Source organism: Micropterus salmoides, unplaced genomic scaffold (assembly GCF_014851395.1).
Source record: "Micropterus salmoides isolate LMB-PRFRI ecotype aquatic unplaced genomic scaffold, ASM1485139v1 Ms_hic_scaffold_22, whole genome shotgun sequence".
Lineage (NCBI taxonomy): Eukaryota > Metazoa > Chordata > Actinopteri > Centrarchiformes > Centrarchidae > Micropterus > Micropterus salmoides.
In genome coordinates this window covers 19,582,943-19,606,623 of record NW_024041373.1, presented here as the reverse complement: position 1 = coordinate 19,606,623, position 23,681 = coordinate 19,582,943, and the positions used below count along the sequence as shown (strand labels likewise).

At 41.6% G+C, this 23,681-nt stretch overlaps 2 protein-coding genes across 2 annotated transcripts in view; one reads left to right on the top strand and one right to left on the bottom strand.

The window, feature by feature from the left end:
- LOC119917458 (phytanoyl-CoA hydroxylase-interacting protein-like) overlaps positions 1 to 5,521 on the top strand; it is an 18,504-nt gene extending 12,983 nt beyond the window's left edge. The window contains exon 5 of the mRNA XM_038737794.1: positions 2,745 to 5,521. Coding sequence (XP_038593722.1) covers positions 2,745 to 3,288 — 544 coding nt within the window. The 3' untranslated portion in view covers positions 3,289 to 5,521. The remainder of the gene's footprint in view (positions 1 to 2,744) is intronic.
- Positions 4,960 to 23,681, bottom strand: LOC119917457 (protein FAM13B-like). The gene is made up of 21 exons (XM_038737793.1): positions 23,425 to 23,681; positions 22,979 to 23,180; positions 22,587 to 22,796; positions 21,145 to 21,325; positions 19,348 to 19,522; positions 18,684 to 18,805; positions 14,135 to 14,356; positions 13,815 to 13,938; positions 13,404 to 13,501; positions 12,519 to 12,576; positions 11,770 to 11,847; positions 10,116 to 10,323; positions 9,006 to 9,255; positions 8,648 to 8,780; positions 8,095 to 8,176; positions 7,080 to 7,315; positions 6,822 to 6,905; positions 6,546 to 6,650; positions 5,945 to 6,159; positions 5,565 to 5,666; positions 4,960 to 5,118 (listed from the first exon to the last, which is right to left on the bottom strand). Exons 1-21 carry the CDS (start codon positions 23,452 to 23,454, stop codon positions 4,992 to 4,994), a joined length of 3,042 nt encoding a protein of 1,013 aa, XP_038593721.1. The 5' UTR covers positions 23,455 to 23,681; the 3' UTR covers positions 4,960 to 4,991.

Here is a 23,681-nt window from a genome sequence, read left to right as displayed (position 1 = left end):
GACCCAAAAGCAGCACTCTGAGGGAAAGAGGTTTATTGAGGGATAAAGGGGTAGAGGGACTGGAGTGGAGGGAGAGGTGGATGTCGGGGAAACACAGGCACGGGGAACCGGGAAGACTGGGGGCCAGGGAGCCGGGGAACACTGGGACAGAGGAAGCGAGGAGCGGTGGGAGAACAGGGAGGACACCGTGGGGGAAGTCCGAGGAGGAGAGGGCCGGTGGATGAGCGCAGCCGACTGAACGGAGGTCGAGGGTGAGTGTACCTGGGAGGGAAACGGACAGAGAGACAGGGTTAGAGGTGACGGCGACAAAGCACAGGAAAAATGTGAAAAAAACAAGAAACATGAAAGCCTGAACACAGAGGTGGCACCGGGTATGGAGCAACGACGATCAAGCGAGGATGGTGTGGAAAACCGGGGTTGAAATACAGGCAGGCATGAGGTGATTACTGGCAGGTGTGGCAGGCTGACGAGGTGGCTGATGAGATGCAGGTGCAGGTAGTTGGCTGGGCTCAGGAGCAAAGGGGGAAGGGGGGGAGAGCACACAGGGGAGAAAACACAGGGAGGCAGGCAGGGAACAGAAAACCAAGGAAAAAGCAGAATAACTGATAAAAAGGAGAAAAAACCAGGACACTCACCATCAGCCGGGCTGCCACCACAACATACTCGTTCCCTCCAGTTTCTTTGCTTTTTAAAATCTAGACTGTGTTTTGCTAATGTACAATTTTGATCACACTGGACGCTTTTTGGACAGTATTTTCACAGAGTTTTGCAGATCTATTATTAATCTAATCTAAATCTAACTTTGTTTTTTCAGAACTGTCATTTTCTATTGATAGGATTATTATTGCATTTGGCATTGAAATGACATGTAACTAGAGCCAATAACCATATCACAGATTTCTTGTTGGGGTTGACTTCTTATTCAGGAAGATTCAATTCTTATTTTTGTGGTTAACAGCTTGGCGTATTGTTGTTGCCCATTGCTGTTCTTTCTACATTTGTGGTTCAAAAATACTTGGAAGTGACAGTCTGGATTTCTTTTCTAGAATAATTGAGATGCCTTAACACATCTCTTCTGCAATCACTAGCTTGCCTGAACACACATTTCTAACAACAAACTCAGTGTCACCCCTTGTTACTGTAACTTTAGCATCTGATGCCCTTACTGACATTAGAGCCCTGTGATGTTGAACTAATATGACCTTTAAGCTAAGGTTGCTCTGCATGTAGTTTTAATGTTTTGCTACAATAACAATACTGTGATGTTGACAGTATATTATTGATAATGATAAAATTGCCATCCCAAGACATTTTTGTGCTTCACTGCAGCACCTTTCTGTCTGCAAACAGCATAATGACCATTTCATTTTGGGCTAATCTATTTCCCTCTAAAGAAACCTGTTTGTAGCGAAGCAAAAATAGAGATTCAGTTGAATTGTGCAGCAGCATAAAGCATGTCGATTAGTTCCATAAATCCACACAAGTACGTCAAACTGGGGCACTCCAATAGCTCACCTGTTAGAGTATCAAGGCTAACAACAGCGGGTTTGAGTCCGGCTTTGCTCCATGTCATCCCCTCTCTTTCTCTCTCCCCTGACTTTGCCGTCTCTCTCTACTGTCTTACTGTCACTGACGAATAAAGCCATATATAGGTTCTTGCAGTAGCATCCTCTGCACACATACAGTGCAAGTACAACAAAAAATACAGCCATATTTTCTTCTGCCTTGTGATCTCTTTGTGAAGGGCCAAAGCATTGTGTAACTCTGCCAGACAATAGAAGACAGTTGTTAGGGGATATGGGGAAAAGGAAAGCTGTTGATGTTAGAGGAGGTTCTGACAGAGAAGGAAAATCTCTGGAGTAGCCCATTTAGTTGTTTACTGAAACATTCGTGCAGTTACAGTGTATTCTGGATTTTGTCTTAGTTGATGTGAGTGCTAGCTTTTTTATTTACCAACTTCCTGTCTAGTCCTCATCCTCCTGTAATGTGCTGTCTTTTCTCATAACATCCTCTCCCCATACACTCCCTCGGAGTAAATGTTCTACGCCTAACAAAGCACACAGTTTCTGTACTAAAGCCTCTGCCTTTGAGCACTCTTTTGCTAGAGCATTGCAGCATGATGTCATCTGGATAGCATGAAGTACTTCTGTTAAAGTGCACCATCATGTGGGGAGTAACAGTACTGACATTTCCACTTCATGAAGCCTTTGCTGCTGTGACCTGGGGTGGGAGCTGAATAATTCCATAATGCCCACAACAAAGTATTCATTATGAATATAATGACAACCTCTGGAGTGATATTAGTATAATTAGAATTCATAATTGGAGCATTGGAGCTTAGATTTAGTCTGCGTGGAGGTATGCAGCTGCCAGAGAAGCATTTATCGCTTTGAATGTTCAATGATAAAGAAATATTTGTGTTTGTTTTTAGCTCACTAGGTTTCTGTGAGACAAACTGGACTAGGCTAATTATAGAAACTAGATATGTATTCTATTCTAAGAGTTCACTCTGTTTATTGTGTTATGAGATTCGCCTGAATCTTAATCAGCCTTTTCCCATGTGTCACAATGTCTCAAACACTGTGGACAGTATTTCCAACTTTGGCTGAGGGGGCAGCACAAAAACTACAGAACAAAACCATGTGCAGATTTGTTACTGAGGGGGCCAAGAGAGTTATTGACTATTATTGTTTGCAATTTGTTCACAGCCAATTTATTTCCTTTTTTTCCACTCCAAACTCCAGGGAGGTACAGGAGAACCGGATGCTGCCGTCAGTGAAAGACAACAGCGGCAGCCACGGCTCGCCCATCAGTGGCAAGCTGGAGGGCATTTTCTTCAGCTGCAACACAGAGTTCAACACAGGCAAGCCTCCGCAGGACTCACCTTATGGCCGCCACCGCTTTGAGGTTCAGGCTGACGTGCTCTTCAACCCTGACACCAACCTGTACTTTGGAGACTTCTACTGCATGTATACAGCCTACCACTACGTTATCCTGGTCCTGGCGCCAAAGGGCTCCAGGGGTGACGACTTTTGTAAGCAGAGGCTTCCTGCGCTTGACATCACCAACAACCGTTTCCTTACCTGCAAGCAGGGTGAAGAGGGTGACGGCAGTCTGGTGTTTCACCACGCCCAGGATGTCATCCTTGAGGTGATCTACACGGAGCCTTTAGACCTGGCGCTGGGCACGGTGGCTGAGATCAGCGGGCATCAGCTGATGAGTATGTCCACGGTAAATGCCAAGAAGGACCCCAGCTGCAAGACCTGTAACATCAGTGTGGGGCGCTAAGAAAAGGCAGAATGTAGGAGTGGGAAGGGAGGACTAGAGGAGATTGACCTCTACACACACAGGAAGTCCACATGTACTGATGAAGCAGACCAACACATGCATGAAGCAGCAGATTTAGTACGCTCCCAGACATGCACACCAACATATCTCTGACACTGTTCTGTCATTCCCAAAGACGTGTAGAGAAAAAAAGAAGAAAGTACACACTCTGACACCATTGTCTCCTCATCTCAAAAAGGGTTACCCTAAATGTTGAAAACATACATTAAACTGAACGATCCAAATCTGGGACACCAACAACACAGATCCATCTATCCTGCAAGTCAATACTGGCGTACTGACCAAACCCTTTAACTGTACTAACAAAGGTGGACTGCTTCTATTCAATTTCCTGTTGTTTAAGTTATCCCATATTTTGTTAACAACTTTTGGCTTGTTAATATTGATATGCCACTGGCTGTGTGGACAAGCAGTTTGGTGTTTTCAATTACTTTGACTGTTCTTCGTTTTAGAAATGTTTTGTTCTCATTCCACAGTAGACAAATTCAGACATCTTTTTACCTCTTTCTAGTGGCACAGACTGGTACTACAATATTCTAGGGCTGCAGCATCAAGTCATCTTTCTTTATACCAAAGGTATTAAAACCCAGACAAATGCTGTGGAATCCTAACAGTACTAATGCAACAGCCTCTAAAATGTTGTTAACTTGCTAACCTTTAAAAAAATAAAAAAAAGCATGATGCAGTTCTGTGCAGCATGAGTGTGAAAGCTGTCGGTACCTCTACCATAGCAACCTTTTCTGCAACAGCCGCTCTTATTTTATTGTAGTCAGTGCAACGAAAGTAGAACCATAAACTGTGTTTAGCAGAATAAATGTGAAAAAATATTTATTTTTATTGATACATTCATATATATAGAAAATTATATAAACCAGAAGTGCACAATGTCAAAAGCTCTGATCATTGTCAACAACTGCATTTAGGAGGAATTAACTTCATACAGGCAAAGTGTGTGTGTGTGTGGGGGGGGGGGGGTGTAAACACAAATTTGACAGCAGATATAACTTGCACTACAATGCCTATGTTCACCAGCATTCACATATTTTCCAAGGTGAACATGTAAATTGAACGATTTAGATCAACCGTGAAATTCTTGATGCATATCATAACATAATATCAGCACAATGTAGGACTACAAAACAGACATGCACAAACACTACAGGATTGTCCCATTGATTGCATTTAAGCTTACACCTTTTTTGTTTTTGCCAAGATAGCATTTTTGAAATATGCAGTTCACACATTAACTATGAAGGAAGCTGTCCAAAATAGCATTTTGGCATGAAGAAACGCAGGTAACAAAGTATCATAATATACATACAGTGATCTTAAAATGACTAATATGTAACTAACATCAAGTTGTTACAGCTCTTCATCCTTGACATAAATTAGTGCTACATAAAATACACTTGCTACATCAGGTTTATAATAAGATGTGCCATGGATGACAAAGGATGTGTTTTTGGGGACTAAAACAACTCTGCTCAGCATTTAATTCAGACTGTCACCAATTTCCATCAATTTTCTTCATGTAAAGTGCATCGACATAATGTGGTATGAAACAAGACCAGACACCACCGGCTTCACAACCAGATTTTTCAGAAGTCCTGTTAAGTTCGATAAAGGTCCCACTGTGAGTTAACTCAGCTGGTCTTGGTTGAGTCCTGTTGTTTACTGAGCAGGACCTCCAGTAGACGGAGCTTCGCTTTGAGGTTCTTATACTGGCAGTACTCCTCCGCCATCGGTCCACGGTCCTCCTTCTGGCAAGCCCTGTTAACAATACATGGAGGAAAAAAAGATGCAAACAAAAGGCAAAACTTCGGTAGTTTCAAACAACTTGCAGCAGCTTCCATATCTGGTTGATAGTCCCTATGTTGCCTTACTCAGATAGCTTTGTACAGTGTGTATTGTAATCAGAAACTTACTGTATTTACTTAGGAGGACTAACATGTACAATACAAAGGATGTGTACAGTTCAGAGGAAACGTCTATCTCTTCGTCTCTTCCTGAGCTCTGTGCTGTATTAACGTTACGTGACTGTGCATTACACTGTCGTACCACTACGATGGAATTTCTTTTGTGGATGTTTTTTCTTTGTTTTTCACAAGGCATTGTTGAAAACCAAATGTTCCAAGTTTATTAAAAGACAAAAATAAAATTCAAAAGCCAAGTAGCTTGGATGTGCTGTGTGTGTCATTGGTGTGTGTAACCTTTACCTGCCGGTCTGCAAGTAGAAATGGTGCTCAAACTCCCGGAGCACTTGATGAAGCCTCCGCCTCTCTAATCGTGCTTTCCTGAGGTGTTCCAGTAATTCTGGTCTGTGAAGAAAGAATTTCCTAGATCCTTTATATTGTCTGCAAATGTGTGCACTTAACCACAGCTACCACAACAAATAGTTTAAAGCAAATGAAATGTGAGGTTCCAGCTATTATTTTGAAAAAAACGTTCTTAATGGCAAGAGCTATTAGATTAAACAACTAGGTCTCTGTGGTAAAATAAATTGGAAATCACACTGTGCTGTTAATGCCACCCATAACCCCCCCCCCCCCCCCCCCCCCCCCCGCCCAAAAACACACACACACACACACACACACACCTGGAAGCTTCATGTAGTGTTGCCATGGTGATGATCTGTGGCTGGAGACCCTTCACTTCCTCCAGCGGGGACACCAGAGGTGTTTCAGACATTTCTAGCAAGGGCAGATGCGGCAACTCATCTGAAGACAGTTGCCTGGGAGATTTCAGCCAGAGTGGCTCCGGCCTGGGACGTTGCTGTTTGGGATGCTCTTCATCGGAGCCCTCCTCTTCCTCCTATGTAGACACACACGCACACACACAAGCGGATAATCTGTCAGAGTAAACATTTGACATAGCTCTATTCAGCCTGTTGGGAGTTAGACATGATATGGTTCATATCCCAATTGATTAGCTACTACCTAGTCAAAAAAACAACTCACCTGAATATTAGTTATTAGAATAAGTTTCAGAATTATCTGTCTTGCTATCATAAATAGAAAAGTTTGGTGTAGCTCTTATATCCAGCCACTAGAGGACACTGTTTTTGCCTCAGAAGCCATGGTCAGTTTGATTCTCCAGTGAAATACAGTGGCTTTGTGTCGTTCCAGAGATCACATCCCTCTCTACAAGACAACCCTCTCTCATTTAAAATTCAGAATGAGTGAGAGCTTTCAACTCACGATAGTCGTGATGACTGCTGCAGCAGCTGAAGAAAGCAGCAGCTGCTTGAGAAGGCGGTAACGATCGTAGAAAGATTTCATCAGCGTCCGCTCCTGCCTGGTACTCTGAAGAATCGCAGATAGAAAAAGAGACACAAATAGGAACCACCTTGTTATTGGTGGTAAAACAGAAACAAGAGAAGCCAGTGGATTAAGGAGAGAGAGAAGAGAACAACATGACACAACAGGAGTTATCACGTAAAAAAACATAAGGGGAGCCACTGAGGCTGGTCTTACTGGTCGTCCATGCAGACTCTCAAAGTAGAGCAAACACTTCTGCAGGCTGGTCTTCTCCATAGTCATCTGGAAATGGGACATCTCCTGCACATACAGGAACAGGTAATCAGTCAGCGTTTATCCAGGTTTAGTAACACACAGATTTTCCCTCCAAGGCCAAGGAATCAGACCACAGAGCCTATACTACAATATCTGTGTGTATGTGTGTATGTGTGTGTGTGTGTGTGTGTGTGGTGAAAGCATTTCTGCAACACTAACCTTAATACTGTCAGGCAGGCCAAGCTCTCGTTGTCTTTCCTTCAGTCTGTTGGTTATAATGTTGACCGTTTCCTCCACATTTGGCTTGTTGTTGCTGTTGTTGTTAAGTTGCTGCAGCTCAGTCCCTGTTAGTGCTGCCTCCCTCTGGTCTATGTTAGTCCGGCATGTTTCGGCTGATGAGCTGAAGTCTCCCTGCCCTCTCAGCCCCCCTTCTTCTGATTGTCTCAGCTTTAGCTCTAAAACATGACAGTTGTTCAGAAAAATATGGTGAGATGAAAACATGGACAAAAACAGGGGCAATGTGAATCTAAAATGTGGACTTTGGTCTCTGGTAAACAAATAGTATTGTTGCGATAATTCAGTGGTAGAAAACAATTAAGTACATTACCTCAAGTACAGTATTTAGGTACAGTTTTTAGGTACTTGAGTATTTATATTTTATGCTACTTTATACTTCTACTCTACATCAGGTTAAGATATTACATTAAAACCATAAGATTTCAAAAAACAATGTATTGTCAAAAATTAAACCAGTGGTTCCCAACATTTTTGGCTTGTGACAAAAATCAGTCAGTGTCTACAGTAATTGGGCCCCTTGTGACATTTTAGACGCCATAAGTTGTTAGCAGTCCACCAAAGAATGGAGAGATGGTTTTATTTAAGAGGTAAAACTCATATCTTCACTATATTTCACAAAAGAACAATGATTATAATTGTCCAAAAAATGAATACAGATTTGTTTGTAGCAGAACTTTCTTTTTTCTTTTTTACTACCCTTTTAATAACATCACGACCTCTGCCATGTCATAATATGTCATTAATATGAGTAATTTTACTTTAAGCTGACTCTGTACTTTTACTCAAGTAGGATTTTAAATGCAGGTCTTCTATTTGTAATGCAGTACTTTTACATTGTCGTATCTGTACTTTCACTCAAGCAAAGATGTGAATATGTCTTCTACCACTGCAATCATTAATAAATGTGTTCATGGTGTGGGTGTGTTTATTAACGGACCTTTAAGCTGCTTGCGACTCTTGATGAGCTCCTTCATCAGTCTGGCCACCTCTGGATGGGCTGTCTTGTCATTGTGGGCTGGCTGGAAAAAAACATTAAAATCACATCACTGACAGAACAGAAGTGTGTCTCTTGTACCTGGAACCTTTTTTTTTTTTTTTTTAACTTTGTCCTTTGTTCCAGGTCTGAGTGGGTTCTAATTCTTACCAATATTTTGCTGTTCTGTAGCAGCCCTATCAACTAGCTGACCAAGGATCCAGTGTGTAGCAAAATGTAATTTTTCCACTGCACCAGTAGAGGGAGTAATTCACTCTTTTACGATGTGAGTCGTTTGCATCCACAAAATCCTTTTAGAACTTAAATATATCTAATTCACACCCAGCCAGGAACACACACAAACAAGAAAAAAAGAAAAACCTCACCCATGGCTCTGTGAGAGCTTTTTGGTGGTTTCGGGGAAAAAAAGGCAACCCTGAGCTTCCCACGCTGAGGCAATAACCAATCCAACCATGACTCAAGAGAATGACCAAGCAGCTCTGATTTCCTTCCTCACCTTATAGTGCTTCTCCTGTTCAAAACGCTCCTCAAAACGCCTGATCCTCTTCCTCAGGGTGTGAATGTGTCTGTTGAGCATTGAGATGGACACAGAGCCATCATCTAGCTCTGTATGGACACTACTGCGAGCCCTGGAGACAGAAAAGCGCACAAATCTATGATATAAGGACTCATAACATGCATTTAACCATTACCTAACATGGTAGCCATTCAGCAATCCTCCACTCTGCATCTGTACCACATTAGCACTGTGATATTTTCTTCTGATTTGAGGCCCAGCAGTATGGAACATCAAATTTGAGATTATCCCATCTAAATAAATAAAGTGAGTGAAATTAGTGAGGATAAGTCCTTACATGCTTATGTGCTGGGAGCATGGTGGAGAAGGGGCTGCATCAGGGTCTAGGTTGTAGCGTAGGCTGTGACTGATGTTGGGGCAGCGCGGCGAGGGAACGGGGCAGTCGCTCGTCATAAAACAGGAGAGGAGTGGGCTGGTGTTAGGGCCCGGTGGGCTTGGCAGAGTGTCATTTCCTGAAATCCCCCCAGAAAGAACTGCAGTGGATAGGACAGGACTGGACTCTGATGAATGAGGGGATGGGGTATGTTCTGTAAGAGAGAGAGGAAGGCCAAAATATTAACTGAAATCTATAATCATTATTTTACTATTTATTAATAAATTATTTTATTTGAGTATGTTTGTCATTTTTATTTGACTTTATAAAGGAGGACAGATGGGACATAATGAGAGATGTGAGAGAGGGAGAAAAAGGTAGGTGTACATACGAAGAAAACAACGATTAAGGAAGGAAGGAACAGAAAGAAGAAGAAGGAGAATGAAAGAAGGACAAATAGCTCTTTCTTATTCAAGCTACTCTTTTAAATATTAAGATTTTTATTTGGTCTGTGTGATATATACAATCAACAACAAATCTGAATGTTATTTATTTTTGGCAGTTAAAACCTCTACGGTTAAAAAACACTTGTTTCTTGACAGAACTAGACATAGACATAAAAAAGAGCAGCAAGAAAAAAACATTGAGACTGTCACCAAAACATTGGTGATTTGATATAATCAAACATGTGACATATTATTGACTACATGTACTAATTTCATCGCGTCACAGGCAGCTGTGCAGTGATGCAACAGTAACATTATTATACCTTGGTGCACTATTATCACGAAAAGACACACCCAGCTCTGGGAAATGATGAAGCTCATAGCTCGCTGTCAAGATTTATTGACTGTTATTTTACATGCACCAAAGGAATTACAGCAGCTAGGAAGATGCTCTGAAATTACTCTATTTTGAGGTGCTTTGGAGAATAAAATTCATCACTGGCAAATGGGCTTTTACAGCTTCTACATCATTTTCATCTTTCTCACGAAAAAACACATAACACAGGAAATTGATGAAACTTGATTATTAACATTTCAGTATATCACCGCTTGATTGCCATTGTCTTACCTGGCTGTGTTGAGTCATCCATGTGTTGATTCTGAGCAGGAGGTGACTGTGGTGAGTGGAGGGGCAGCTTGTGGGTCAGATACAGGTTCTGCTCTTCAGTTGAAAGAGGCTGTTGCTGGGCAGGCAGGTTATCCTGAGCTTGGGGGTCTCCCGGTGTTGGCAGGGGTCCCAAGTCAGCCTCCAGGGCTTGTAGCTTGAGGGAGGGGCTCTGGAAACAGAAGCAGAACATGGCTTCAGGGATGCAGACGGGCAGGGACAGGAGAAGTCAGAAAGATGTGATGTAGTTTGCCGAGGAGGGAGTCTTCAGCATTTCACAAACTGCTCAGGAATCTTGAGAAGTCCTGTAAAACTCTCTCCTATGAAAAGAAATATTCTGGCACTGAAGAAGAGTTACAAGATGAGGTGGTATGAGTCCTTCTTATAAAGGAATGAGTAAAGCTCTATGAGCAGGCTGCTTTCAGGAGTGGCTAAAAAACGAGGAACAAACTTCTCAAAACAAAAAAAGCAATTCTTTGCTCTTCCAGGGCTCCCAGTCAGTTACAAAAGCATAAATGGTCATTACAAGCAGCACAGCGGTGAGGTGGTGCATATTTTCAGTAATGCAAAAACCGACTACCAGCTCCCTCTACTGTAGCTCTCCTCAGGTCTCTGTGTGACTAGAAACTAGTCAGCCAGCCAGGCACTCAACCAGCTCCACAAGAATCCCGCCGACTTCTCTCAGTCAGTGACTTCAATTCCTAATGTGCATCAGCATCCAGCGTGGGATCCCTGATGAGCAACACGCTGTAATTCCATTAGCAGTATTGCTGTGATTCTCAGATCCCCGGATCGGCGTGCTTGTGGGTGTGTGAGAGTACAGCTTGCCCCCAAAGAAAATCCCTAAATCCACATGGTTTTCCTTCTGACCGGCACTTCTGCTGCCCAACTGCCTCCACATGGATTATTTGTCACGCACGGAAGAAGGTGGGCGGCGGGAATACCGCTCATGTCGGGTGCATGTGGTGCGGGTGTGTGTGTGCAAGCGAGGAGAGAGGTACTGTATATGAGGAGGCGTTTCCACGGCAACGTTGTCAGACAGAGCTGTGGAGTCTATTTGATGGAGCTGCGGGGAGTCACGGAACGGTTTGCCTCGGTATGTGGGCGTGTAGGTGTATATGCACTGAATTCTGGTGGTGCTATGCAGAGTGAGAAAAATAAAAGATTTGCAGTTGAGCTGTGCCGAAACCATTCTGGGTTCAGCTTGCAATATAATATAATTTGGTTTAAGGGCATCTTTTTTTTTGCTCATTTAGGCACATTGACATCATTCTCAGTATCATCATCATCAACAGCAGCAGATAAAGGCTCAGCTTCTCCTTTCTCACCTTTCTCCTCAGCTGTTCATTCATAAAAAATAAACTGTGTGCGTCACACAGAGGAGGTGGAAGGATGGAAGTGAGGGGGAAGGAATGAGGCTGTTTTTACTGAGGCAAAACACCCACAGGCAAGTAAGCTCACACCTAGCAATACACATACAGGTGTGCACACAAGCACACACGCAAACAAACACACACAATCACTGGAGGCATCAGCCGTCCTGTTGTCATAGACACCCTCATCCTAAAGATAGTGTTAATTTGTGTATCCAAAAAGACCGTGGGGAAGGAGAACTTACGTCATACGTACTGTTGTTCCTGCCTCTGCAATCATTGTGTCTGTCAGGAGAACCACTACATCCTCTTCCTCCGCTCCCCTGAAGGAACAGACAGCACACGCACTGATGAAGTCCCACTCCTGAAGCACGCTTACTGACACACACACACAAGCGTGGGCACACAGCCATAAACGAAAAAATGTAGGCTAGAATGACACATACAGAGAGATCATGAATTTCTTTCTTTTTATCTTTTTCAGCAGACCCGGTTAGTTTTTCATCAACCATTAAAAACAGTTTCTTTAACAAAAGTAAAGACCAATATATTTTTGAGCTGAACTCTGAAGGAAATCATCGGTCCAAGTCGGGTAGCAAACATCATCCAACTAAAAGGGGCATCCTGAGTGTATTTTGTTAGCTACTGCTAAAAAATGTTCTTTTATTGTGGATTAATTTGGTAACCTCATTGTATGTCAGTCGTGGTATCAATGAAGACTAGCAACACAACCATTTAACACATTCCCTTTTTCCTCTGCCTGTGCTGTGGAATTAAATCAAACATTCATATCACTTTTAAACTTTGTTTCTTATCTAAAATATTAGGTGAACTCTATTTGTGGCTCTATGTGCATTAATGCGTTTCATTTTGCTAGCTCACAAGCCTAAGGCTACAACTCTGAGCCGTGGCTATGAGAGAATGATCCTCGCTGGCTTGAAATGAAATAGAAGCCTGTAGAAATAATTTGGAGATGGCACAAAGGTCTGTTTACCTTCCACTTGGACACTCTGCTTTTGTCTTCTGTCTTGTACTCCATGCAGCACAGCTTGCTGAAAAACACAATTCTGTCAAACAACAGGCAAATACAATGAAATCACATTAAGTATTAGGTTGTTTTTTTTAAAGCAACAAAAACACTGTTTCCCTCTCTGGTTCACAGTCCATGTGACTTTAATACACATTGTGCTCTGTCTGTATTCATAATCAATACTGTATGAAACCTACTCAGAGGCAGGATCACCCCGTACTGTGTGTAGCTTTGAGGTTAGACGGTCATCTGGCACTGCCATTAAGGTTTTGGCCTATCCATGTCTGACACTAATAAGGTATAACACAGATGACCTGTCCTGTGGCTCTGTGGAGGCAGCGCAAACAGAAAGTCAGTGTGCCACCATGCTAGGCCAGCCTAATGTAGCTAGTTGGCCAGCTCCACGTGAGCCCCTGTGGCAAGTCAGTGTTATTTGGACTGGAATCATATCAAAACTATGACTGTGAGCTGCACACTGCTCCAATAACCTACTTCTCAACTGACTGCAGGGCAAAGAGATGAGCTGAACTGAGAGGAACCAAGCACGGGTGGAGGGGGACAAAAACAAGTGTAGCATCCAAAGGAATCAGATAAAATCTGAATCTGATCCACTTTAACTGTAACTACAAACTCTGTTGTCTTTGATTTGAGATTATGTTTGAATCTGAGTTTAATTTCAAACAGCTGATTTGTATTAAACTGGTCATTTTTATTCCACTTGGATGTTATCTGTCAAAACCAACAAATGGCCACTGCTACAAAAACAGTACATGCGGAAGCAAGAAAGGAAAATACATCTGCAACAAAATGCCATCTTGTGTAGTCTTCATGCAGACATTTTCTTCTCACCTCTCTGTGTGCTGCATCTGTCTTTGGGTTTTGTTCTGTGATTCATTCGCTATGCAGCAGTCTGAAATAGATGATATCTGCCCTGCATCCGTGGAAGCCTGAAACACAGTTCAGTCCATGTCATATAACCTTCCAGTCCCGCTGTGAGCTAAAAGATGTTCCACTTTAAACAATAAAAGCATAGTGCAGTGCACGCAGGAGGCACTGTCCTTTTTTTACCATTTACTACATTTATATAAACGGAAATATAGTAATAAATGCGAACGACCATAGAAACAGTTGAATGATATTCACAGCTGGAGATGTTTAATGGGCTCGAGAAAGGGAGAAAAAGTAAGATAATGTAAAAGAAAAGAAAAGCCTAAAAAAAAAAACAAAGAATGTGAGAGTAAGAAAATCAGCAATGCACACCTTTGAACAGTAGTCTATGATGGGTGAAGAAGGTGTCTTTGTATTCTCGAGCTCATCAACTTCTTCCTCCTCTTTCTCCTTTGATATGGAGGTGAATAGTGGCATATTGTCCTGAGAAAAGGTCCTGTTGATAAAGAAACTGTAGAGTGACACAATTCCTAGATGTCATAGCAATGACAATGCATTGTGCATTTGAGTTTTGAAGAAGGCAGATAGGGGGACGTAAAGGGGCATATGTTATCAACTGCTCAAATCATTTAAGGTGAAAAAAAAATCCCCTATGAGTGAAAAAAGGAAAGACATATGGAAGAAACGCTCACCCTTCTGTGGTACACTCCAACTCTGGTGGCTCTCTCTGGATGCTTCGGTACGGTCTGCCCTGTGGCGGGCGCTCTGGCCCCGGGTCAGTGGGCCAGGAGAGCAGAGAGCCGGCCTCTGTACTTTCACTGTGCTCCTTCAGAACCTCCATGTCTGGAATCAGCTTTTGAATGTCAGCGCTGACGTCAGAGCTGGTTTCACAGCCCTGCGGCAGTGTGTCAGCACTATGGAGAGACAGACAGAGAGAGAAAGAGAGTGAGATAGGCAGATTGGTGCACACACAGGAGGAGATCAGAAGAAATTCTCATAAGACATTAACTAATGGCTTTATTGATGGTTAATAAATCACTTACTAATGCTTTATAGTGAGTAATGATGCATTAATAAGAACTACTATTCTGTAGCTACACATTTTGATAAAGTCCTTTAAGTTCATAACTTCTTAATAAATTAATTTTGGTCCAGATGCTCTGTGGCCCTTTTATCCAGGAGGAAAGTGGTTGAACGGTCTGTTGCAGGGGTTTTCCTGAAGAATAAAAGAGCTAGCTTAAAAGACAATGTCCAGAAAAAAATTGTCAAAGCAAATGGCGTCACATTGGAGGAGGATAAATACTAGGCATAGTTATTTCTTATCTATAAAGCAATATAAAATATGTATTAACCATGAATACAATTCACAATAAAGCGTGTTACGAGAAATTTGTTTCGAAAGGTGAAAACAACAAGACAGAAGAAAGAGACAAACAATGAAAAGGAAAAGAATTAGAGAGAGAAGAGGGGGGGCATCAAGGATAACAAGAACCTTTTCTAAAGACAAAAAGATACTCATAGACAGGAATACAGTTCAGTATTGTATTAATCTGTGTAACACAAGGATAACATGAGTTAAGTCTGGAATGCCCAACAAATAACAAAAAACTTCTTGTCACTGCACCAAGTAGTTTGGAAAACAAACATCCAGCAGGTCATGAATGAGTGGTGCTTAATCTAATGCTACACCATGACACGTCTCATGAAGCTCTAATGAGCTGCTCCCAGCGAAAACAAGCACAACTGATTTGCCGCGACATGAACCAAAAACAGCCCATCAGTCACGTACTTGCTTAAAGCCGTGTATGACTCCAGAGCTGTAACCTACAGCAGACGGGTCAGTATAGCAGCAGCGAGATACTAATGATAGCTGCTCAGGCCACCACTTAAAGAGTTAGCCAGGTAGACAAACAGTCTACGTTCTGAACATTTACTACTTTTCTGCTTCAAGTTTCCCTCCCATAAACATTTTTCATCTTAAGAGACCTTGGTCAGATGTAACAAAAAAACAACAAAGCAAACTCTGCACGGATAACTAGGATAGACAGACACAAGCTGCAGGCAAATGTAAATGTAATATAAACAATGTAAAGTGATGCACAAATTAGCTCCTGCTTCTCGAACCACAGATGTCTTTGTTGGTAAATAACTGCATGCTAAAAATAGTTTCATGCATTAATGACCACTGCTCTCAAGCAACTACATTTCTTTTCTGTGTCTAAGACCGCTTTGCATTAATCTCACTCACTTGTGGTGGACTGTAGACCCATGGTTGTTGTTACTGATGCTGAAGCAGATGAGACAAGAAAACATCCTTTACCAGAACGTCTAAACTTACAGCAGTCTGGCATTACATGTGACAGTGAACAGCTTGCTGCTTTGGAGGGATGGAAAAAAGCCAAAGACATAAAGAAAGGAGGGCACAGATGTTGAGTCCTTGATGGTCAACATTACGAGTGACACCCGCAGGCAAAGAGCTGACCCATCACCTTCAATTACCCGTGCTCACATGCACACATGCACACACACCTTACGTAAAAATGCACATACAGACACAGATATAAACTCGCATACAGCAGCACTTAGTCATATTTGAGGTTAACAATACCAGCTCTAGCACTGTAATATAGGTGGAAATAGGCCAGAGAGGCTGGGACAAGAACACACACACAAATTGCACTCAGCTGCATACATTCACACTCAAACACAAGTTTAAATACTGGCTGATATGCACAATCAGAATTACAACTGAGAAGTTCAATGCTGATTTTTTAAAAACGTGACTACATAGGGAAGATTGTTCATGCGCATCAACCAACAAACCTCACTATATGAAATATATTTGTTTACCTATATATCTAGACTTCATCTGAACATTGATAATTTTATGAATACATGAAATTACTGATGTGAAAGGGACATTTATTGTAAAATCTTTTTCAAGTAATTAGCTTACTGAAAACCCTTTGTCCTTTTTCCCTAGAGATAAATATCTTTTTGAAATATGATCTTGTGTAACTGGTAGAACCAGAAAGCATGGCACTTTTTTTGAAATCCAAGCCTTTGTGGGTATAATTAGACTAAAATCAATATGGACTGTGACGTCAGTGGGAAGCACAGCGGTCCAGACATGGCCAGAAGGAACAACATGCAAATCATAGACATGTTTGCAGAAAGCAAAAACATCCCAGTGACGAATCCCAGTCTGATGTGCAGAATCAAATAACCAAAAAAGGTTCCATTCTTTATGCTAAATAAACCTAAGTCAAACATTTTTAACAAATGAACCATGAGAAATGGGACTACCTGTTCTGGATCCTGCGCTGCTGCTCTGTTCATGAAGTTAATAAATAAATACAAGAACAAAATACATTTTCACACCCCAATATAGTTATTTGATCTGGACCCCTTCATTAGGTTGAGGAAACGAGGAAAGGCTGTGTGCCTTTCAGACAGTATATTAGCTTAACATCTTAATTAACACTTGGAAGCGGCAAGAACACACAAAACTGGCATGGTATGAAGCTTGGCACTCCTCAGCAGGTATGACAGATTTGACCTCTTAGGATCTAATATCTGTAGGCGTGTGTGTGCAGGAGTGTCCACATGTGTCTATGTTGTATAAAATGATCTGAGATGATGCGCACACAAATGGTGCATAAAGGCTGGAAAAGAACAGTCTCCACAGTCTATACAGATTTACCTTTTCTTGCTCTGGGCTACATGGAGATAGTGTCTCAGTGTCTTGTTATATTATATTAGTCATTTGGCCGGTGAGAAGCTGGACTGAGTGATGTCTCCTCTTTAAATTGACACAAGCCGGTAGTTTAAGTACGGTCTGGTCAGTCTGACATCTGGCTGCAATGCTGCTGCATTTGAATATTTCTGTGACCTTCATAGGATTTTACTAGTAATACCTAGCAATACATTCTTGTTTTCAAATAACATCTTCATGATCATGAGTTCCACTGAGGACAGACCTTTTATACCACAAAGTCACAAAGTCAACAGAACCACAACAAAAGCCTGCTTACAATGTCAACAACAATGTGTTTTTATCCCCAGTAGCTTCAGCAGAACTCCCATCCACACACAGGGAACAAATCAAGATACCAGGCACAGAACAATAGTCACATACGTGGGTGACTGCTACAGAATGAATTAGCAAGTGCACGTGAATGCCATGTCACATGCTGACGAGGGGCGGACAAAAATAGAAGATATATAAATGTAATTTAACGTCTGTTTGGCAACCTTGCTGCAACCCACGTTCACAATTTAAAAATAGGAAATAGCATAGTAGCCTCCAGGTTCTGTGAGTGGGAAAAGTTCCCCACAAGCAGATGGCTGTCAGTGTGTACATTCTGTCTGGGGGACCAATTTGCCATTGTTGTCCTACTCTGCTCCTTCAAAAAGTAAAACTGCAATGCTATTTTGACTTGCCATTAGACTGAAAGGCCAGTCAGCGGGCTGTACAAGCCACAACACTTTTCCCTGTTGACTAGCCAGCAGTGTGTTGCACCTGCCTCAGGCTATTAAATGAATGAATTACTGCGCCTTAGTTTAATAGTCTTGAATATCTAATTATCATTAATTTGTCTACTTCTCCTTTTCTCATTAAAGCATCAATCAAATGTGGAGCTATGGAGTATTCATAACCTTTTTCGTAGGGAGACATCAAAAAATACCTGAAGAGCTGAAAAATATCACAAGTTTGACAGAGGCTTCGTGTCAAAGACAGCAGTGATGTCCTTCGATTCGATGTTCCCTTCCCCATGGAAGCACGTTTAATGAAACGATTAACACTAATGAAAAGCTCTAGTTTCCAGGGAAGAAGTGGGGCTGTCTAACAATGATAAAATAAAAAGCGATACAGTTTGACATCTTTGTGACTTCCATGAACAGAGTGTAAGAGGCCTCCAGAGGTTGGCCTTAATCCCCTGTGAATGATGTCTCAGCCTTATCACTAATGATACAACCATTAACCTGACAACTGACTAAACGATGCTGTATATAGAGTGAAATGCTATGGGGAAAAAGGTCAGGTCCTAATTATTCCCGCAGGACAAGATATGTAAAGGGAGAGTCTTGTGTATATTCACACCACAAGAATGACCACTGATATTTTAGCTAAGGCAAAAAAACGTTTCAAAACAACTACATGGGAATAAGTCATTAATACTATCTATCTATCTATCTTGTGCAGTTACAAAGTTACTGATCCTAAAATGATGACAGTACCTGTTGAGCTGAGATCGTATTCCTATTGTTTGGTCAAAAGCACTCATCGCTGGGACAGAAGCTGTCTCTCCTTCCAACCTCTCCACACTATTCAGCTCTGAGCGACAGCTATTGGGTCGGACCTACCAAGGACAACAAGAGTGAATACACACATACCACTATAGAGAGATAACAAGCAATTTTTTGCATTTTCACCAAATTAAATTTAAGACACCACATAGAGTGCAATTTAAAAAACATTTCACAGTCATACTGGTCAAAGAATGACAGAAAGCCAGTAGGGACAATAAGGCTTGCAATTATTTTTTAAGGGTATGACTTTATTTATATTTATAGTACATTTTTTTGTCATTACTTTGCAGCTATATATAACAATAATACCTAGTAATATTATTAATCAATTAACACAACCTGGAACCAGATAAATAGAAGGTGACGGATGAATGGTTTAAACAATTAAAAAATAATTAATCTAAGTTAATTTAAGCATTATACATGTGTATAATGTCTCATGACAGCCTGCAGCCGTCTCACTGTCTATGAATGGGAGATGGTGGCCCTGTAGACCAAATAGCTCTGTTTGTTGGTAAGTGGTCTGATTCCACCCCTACCGATGTAATCAAAAAGTGTAAAAAATGAAACTTAATCGATGATGATGGTTCACCTCAAAGTGCGAAAGAGCAGACAGAGTAGGGGGAGTCGGGGAGGAGGAGGCGGTCGAGGATGCTACTGTGCCCTCGGCTGGGACTGGAAGGAGAACGTTCTGATGCCGGAGAAGATGGAGCAACAGGGCGTTACTCACACTCTGCTCCTCCAGCATCCTGGGTCCTGATGGAACACTGCATAAAGAGGAGACAGGGGAACAACAACACAATGTCACGTGTACTGTGTATTCAAAGTGGTAGTGGCTGTAGTGTGTTGTAACAAACATAATGGAAAAGGGTTCCATCTAGTGGAAGGTCATACGCATCAGTGAACTGAGATGAAAATTTCCCATTGGCGAAAATAAACAGCTTGTAAATTCTCATTTTCTGCTCACTGATTTATAGATATGTGCGTGTTATCTGGTCATAACATTCACAACACAAAGGTAAGCACCACCTCTGGCCAAAATAATCTTCACATGTTGACCAGGAAGCAGCTTTTTGTTTTTAACATGGCATGCCATCCATGCTGCCTTTTTAGGTCCGATGTATACACGGTAGGTAAAGGTTGACATAGCATACATACAGTGAAGAAAATTTGAGTAGCAATATGTTTACAGTTCAGGCAGATCAAGGGAATTATGGGACAAAACAGATGCATACGAGGGCAACAGGCTGTTTAGAAAGAGGCTTAGATGAAAAATATGCATGACTATGGTGTTACAGTGTCTTTCCATCTCATTTTGTCTTAATTTGATAGCAATATTATTAAAATCTTGGAACGAGCTCAAACAACAACAACAACAAAAACAACAATGTACTGGGCTAAATGGTAGCTTTGTTCAGCTGGACATGTTTTGCAGCATGTATCTCTCATTCAGTCTCTAATCTTTTTCATTCATACCATTATACTGTTCCTCTCTTCCTCTGTTCTGATGCCTGTGGAACCAGAGGGAAAAGCAGCTACCGCAAACCAAATCCACCCCCAACTTTTTCCAGGCCTCTTCTGCCAACTCCACACCTCCTAACCATCTCCTTTTCCCCTTGCTATAATCATCCAACATTTTCCCCACATATGCAGAACTTCACGGCACGACTACTACCACATTCCACTGACATGCCGTTAACTTTCGGAGAAAACAAGGATGACACAGATGAGACTGGGTGATCAAGGGATGGGGGAACAGTTGAAAAGGGTGTTGGCTAAATAGTCTTTTCCACTGTGGCAGAAACTGAACACAAGTCTGATTGTAAGTGTGTCTCCCTAGAGACAGTGTTTGTTTACACCAATAGCTGAGTTCTGTAAACAGGAGGGGAGAAGCCAACGACAAAATCCTGTTATATCAGTCTGTCTTTTTGTGTGCCATGCTCAGCGTTATCAACCACAATCCACACCCATTTCCTTGGTGACAAACCCGTCTCGCCCCCAAATTACCAGTGTAGCTGTGAAAAACACAACCACTTGCTAATGAACTGGGCCAGACACTTTGTAGGTTGCTCTCATGACAAACAGTGTTTTTGTTTTGTTTTTACGCCTGGATCTGACAAAGACAAGCTTGAACATAATTCACTTCCAGTAACTGTGAAGGGAACATTTGCGCTTTTATTTGTTGAACTCTAGTTTGTTCTTGATCATACTTTTAGAGAAATCTCTCCAAGTGTGAAAACCATCATTTTAAAATATACTTTCTTAAAGTTATACCACTGTCTAACCTTAAGAAAGTCACAAGTCACTAAACTGTCTGCTCGTGTGGATCCTTATGTCCCAGTACAGGTCTGGATAAGATTTGAATGTGGCATTAACAACAGCAACTTACTGGAATATGCAAGGCCCAAAGATGGTTGCCAGATTTTCCACAGGCATGTGATTTGATTGGCTGTGAGCAGCCACTCTGGACAGGAAGTGGATGAGGTAAGACAAAATAAGGAGGTTGTCAGCAGGGAGGTGGCAAAAATTTTGTCTGAGAGAATGGTTCATCTCGGCCTCATTAGCATATCCTAAAAATAAGCAAAAACATCACAGCAGTATTTATTAACATGCACTTCAACCACTAGTCTTTGGTATCTATGAAGATACAGTATATAACAGGTCTCAGATTCATATTAGTTGGTATGTTAAGCACATTTAGGCCTTAAACATAGCATGAGATTTAAGAATATAAGCAGCCTAATACAAGTAAACCACCCCATTATCACCACCATGCAATTATAAAATAACATAGTATAAAATTCACACCAAATAACACTTTTAAGACTCATTTGAGCATTTGTCAGTAGCATTTAACTGAGTGAATAATGAATTGGTTCCTCAAAGCACAATCACTGTATTAAGTAATACTTGAAAACCCTAGCGGTGTCTACTGTTGCTGTACTTTGAGGAAAACACAAAAGGTGACCTCTCAACTCTGTTAATTTCCACGTCTACTTCCCTGTTGTCAAAGCAAAGATTTGTTTCCCTTTGTGGAAGAATTAGTGTTTTCAAGGTGGAAACATGCAAAAAACAAACAAATAAAAAAAAACCCGGCACTGTCACTAAGAAAATGGAAGAATAACAACCATCCCACAAGTTATTTTCCTGACTTAAATCATTTAACCTTTAATCCACAATTTAGAGATAAGAATCATCTAAATTAAAATGACCTTCGTCAACGTCTGTCTCCAGAAAGTGCAGTGTTCATCTTTTCTTCATCTCCAACATTATAGATTAATTTAATGAGTGTATATAGCAATTATTCTAGATGTTCTTTTCTGGAAATTTACATATAATTAATAGTAGTACAAGACTCCAGTTGTATTACTAATGAATACTTTATATTCAACATCATACAGCTCAGTTTTTTTCCCCTTAAGAGTTTTGATGTTCTCTAACCGCACTGCCCAAAGAAACTGTCCAAAAAACATAACATTTGGTTATCCTGAATTGTCTTCAATGATTAAAATTACCTGATGACTCACTTTCAGCTCATTCTTTTTACATTAAGGTAGCCTCATAACTATGTTATTCTTTAGGACATGCTCACCTCCCTTATCTTTTCAAGATTGGTTAAAGAATATTGATGCTGAATACTCAACCTCTTGCTAAGGGACATGTCAATTAAACAGACGTCTGACCTATACTGACAGTTTCTCTACTGTGCCACTCTCCTGTCCTGTTTAATGCTGTACTGTAGCTCTCAAATGGTGTCCAGAGGTATGGTCACTTATTGATTGAGCTAAGCAGCGCCTTGCTCAAATCTAACACCAATAGCACCAATAGTACCTGTGAGGCACAGAACCAGCTGTTTGCGCTGGGGTTCGGGAACTATAGGGATGGGCAGCTCCCGAAGGAAGAGTTTGAGGAGCGAGGCCACAGTGGGGACGTCCTCCTGCAGCTCTAGGTCCACCCTCTCTCCCCGGTCCCACCGCTGCCTCAGCTGCCTGGTCCGCACCACCGAGCCACACAGACGGAACAGACCTCTGTGGTGCATTCCTGTGATGAAATAGATTCAGGTAAGACACATACAGGCGATGTTTGAGTATTGTTTTGAGTTGGGAGAGTGAGAGAAAGAAAGAGGGATGGAAGACAGAAGAGAGATGTATAGGATAATGACATGAAACAAAGAACTGCAGAGGTGTCACGGAACAAAAAAAGCAAGGATGTGCCTAAATTACCATTCTTATCCAGGAACTCCACCATGTCTCTTAGCACAAGAGGTATTCCACAGACCATCTGCCTGTCCTCCCTCAGTGTTTCCAGAGAAACACCAAACACACACCTGGTGGCCAGTTCAGGCTCTGAAACCAGAGTGGGAGCAGTGGGTTCTGGGCTGACCTTAGCAGTGGTCCTCAGGATTCTCACTGAAGACGGGTCGCTCTGCATGGAAAGAGGACATGCAGCAGAAATCTAATAGTTCCATCCTTAAATCACATTCCTGGATGAAACAACATATGGCTAACGTTAACTAAATTATAGCCGGGCTCAAACATTATATTCCCATGTCATAACAACAGTTGGCTGTCTTTTTGCTCTGGCTAATATTAGCAGTAATGAATTTTGCAATCAGCTCGAAAACACCGAAGAATGTAAAAGGATAGCAACTACCCGCAGCTTCACTTACACAGAGCGACACTGAAGCGCTTGCTCCCATTTTTCAGCTCATCGGACCGGCACAGCTCTCCATTTTTATACGTATCTTTCCCGTCCTCGACATGATGCTCCGCTCTCAGACTACCAGAAAGTCCGACGCATGAGGAGAAATTACTGCCATCGCCATCACATCTCACAAGCTTACAATAAGTGAAACATACTGTTGTTAACAAGGAGAAGGCTTAGCTTACTTTACCGCCAGTAACACTAGCTCCCCGGACGTGTTTA

Excerpts from the sequence above, each read along its gene's own strand:
- LOC119917457 (XM_038737793.1), bottom strand. The coding sequence starts at position 23,454 with ATGGGAGCAAGCGCTTCAGTGTCGCTCTGT. Across the intron at positions 12,577-13,403 it reads CAGATGCAGCACACAGAGAG|CAAGCTGTGCTGCATGGAGT; the intron begins GTGAGAAGAAAA and ends TGTGTTTTTCAG. Across the intron at positions 6,160-6,545 it reads CAGCAGTCATCACGACTATC|GAGGAAGAGGAGGGCTCCGA; the intron begins GTGAGTTGAAAG and ends GTGTCTACATAG.